Source organism: Numida meleagris, chromosome 24 (genome assembly GCF_002078875.1).
Source record: "Numida meleagris isolate 19003 breed g44 Domestic line chromosome 24, NumMel1.0, whole genome shotgun sequence".
In the NCBI taxonomy this organism is placed as follows: Eukaryota; Metazoa; Chordata; class Aves; order Galliformes; family Numididae; genus Numida; species Numida meleagris.
Window position 1 is genome coordinate 1,311,051 of NC_034432.1, and position 1,388 is coordinate 1,312,438.

Below are 1,388 nucleotides of genomic sequence, written 5' to 3' on the forward strand. Positions count from 1 at the left end.
CCCGCTCCATCCCCAGAGCAACTGCATCAAGACCTCCAAGTACAACATTGTCACCTTCCTGCCCGTCAACCTCTTCGAGCAGTTCCAGGAAGTGGCCAACACCTATTTCCTTTTCCTCCTCATCCTGCAGGTGAATGCTGGGGGGCCGGGCAGGTGGGGGAGCGTCCTGCCCCGGGGGTGGCGCGGGCTGGGGCCGTCCCTCTCCCTGTAACTCCGCATCCCCGTCCGCAGCTGATCCCGCAGATCTCCTCGCTCTCGTGGTTCACCACCATCGTGCCTTTGGTTCTCGTCTTAACCATCACGGCCGTCAAAGATGCCACCGACGACTACGTGAGTGGCCCCCGCGGCGGTGCCGGCTCGCGGCGTTGGCCTGGGGCGGACGCGGGGCCCCGTCCCCCGCGTGGCTGACGCCGCCGTCCCTTCCCCTGTGCCCAGTTCCGCCATAAGAGCGACAACCAGGTGAACAACCGGCAGTCTCAGGTGCTGATCGGCGGAGCGTGAGTGTCACGGGGAGGAGGAGGGACGCGGCGGCCTCGGGGTGTTGCGGCGCGGGGAAGCAGCGCTGGCTCCGTGTGACACCGCTGCGCCGTCCCCCTGCAGCCTCCGGCAGGAGCAGTGGATGAACGTCCGCGTTGGGGACATCATCAAGCTGGAGAACAACCAGTTCGTGGCGGTGAGTTTGGCACCCGAGACAAGCACGGTGCTGCCTGGGCAGCGCGGGGACGTGGACCGCTGTCACCTCCCGGGGTTGGGATGTCCCCGAGGGTGGAAGTTGTGCGGCGGCATTTGAGCCGTGGGGGTTTGTGGGCGCTAGGGGTGATGATGTCCTGCTGGCCCCAGGGCTGCAGCACGGGGCGGGGGGCTTCCCTGGGCGAGAAGGAGGGGAGCTCAGTGCCAGCGCAGCCTTCAGCACGTCTCTCCCGCAGGCTGACCTCCTCCTCCTCTGCAGCAGCGAGCCCCATGGGTTGTGCTACGTAGAGACCGCCGAGCTGGACGGGTAGGTGCTGTCCTCGGCCTTGGCGAGAAGGAGAATGGGCCACGAGCTGCTCCGCTGGGCTGGAGCTCCCCCCACACCGTGCCTCCTTCCCGCAGAGAAACAAACATGAAGGTGCGGCAGGCCACCCCCGTCACCTCGGAGCTGGCGGACATCAGCACGCTGGCGCGGTTCGATGGTGAGTACCCCAAAACCCCAAAACTGTTCACTGTGACGGGGCGGCCCTCGGGGTTCTTCCTCCGCCACCTGGCTTGGGTTTGGCTTGGGGAGACCAGGGCTGTCCGTGGGGTGCTGCAGTCCCACAGCTCAAACAGGGCTGCAGGGCAACTGGGTTAGGGCTGGAGATGGAGCTGGGAGCAACTGGGATAGAGCTGGGGACAGGGCTGGGGACGGG

The 1,388-nt window shown here is 66.4% G+C and overlaps 1 protein-coding gene across 1 annotated transcript in view; it reads left to right on the forward strand.

Moving 5' to 3' along the window:
• Positions 1 to 1,362, forward strand: part of ATP8B2 (ATPase phospholipid transporting 8B2) — a 13,717-nt gene extending 12,355 nt beyond the window's left edge. The window contains exons 19-24 of the mRNA XM_021376444.1: positions 6 to 130; positions 232 to 330; positions 436 to 497; positions 601 to 673; positions 927 to 997; positions 1,093 to 1,362. Of these exons, the coding sequence (XP_021232119.1) occupies positions 6 to 130; positions 232 to 330; positions 436 to 497; positions 601 to 673; positions 927 to 997; positions 1,093 to 1,330 (668 nt within the window). The 3' untranslated portion in view covers positions 1,331 to 1,362. The remainder of the gene's footprint in view (positions 1 to 5; positions 131 to 231; positions 331 to 435; positions 498 to 600; positions 674 to 926; positions 998 to 1,092) is intronic.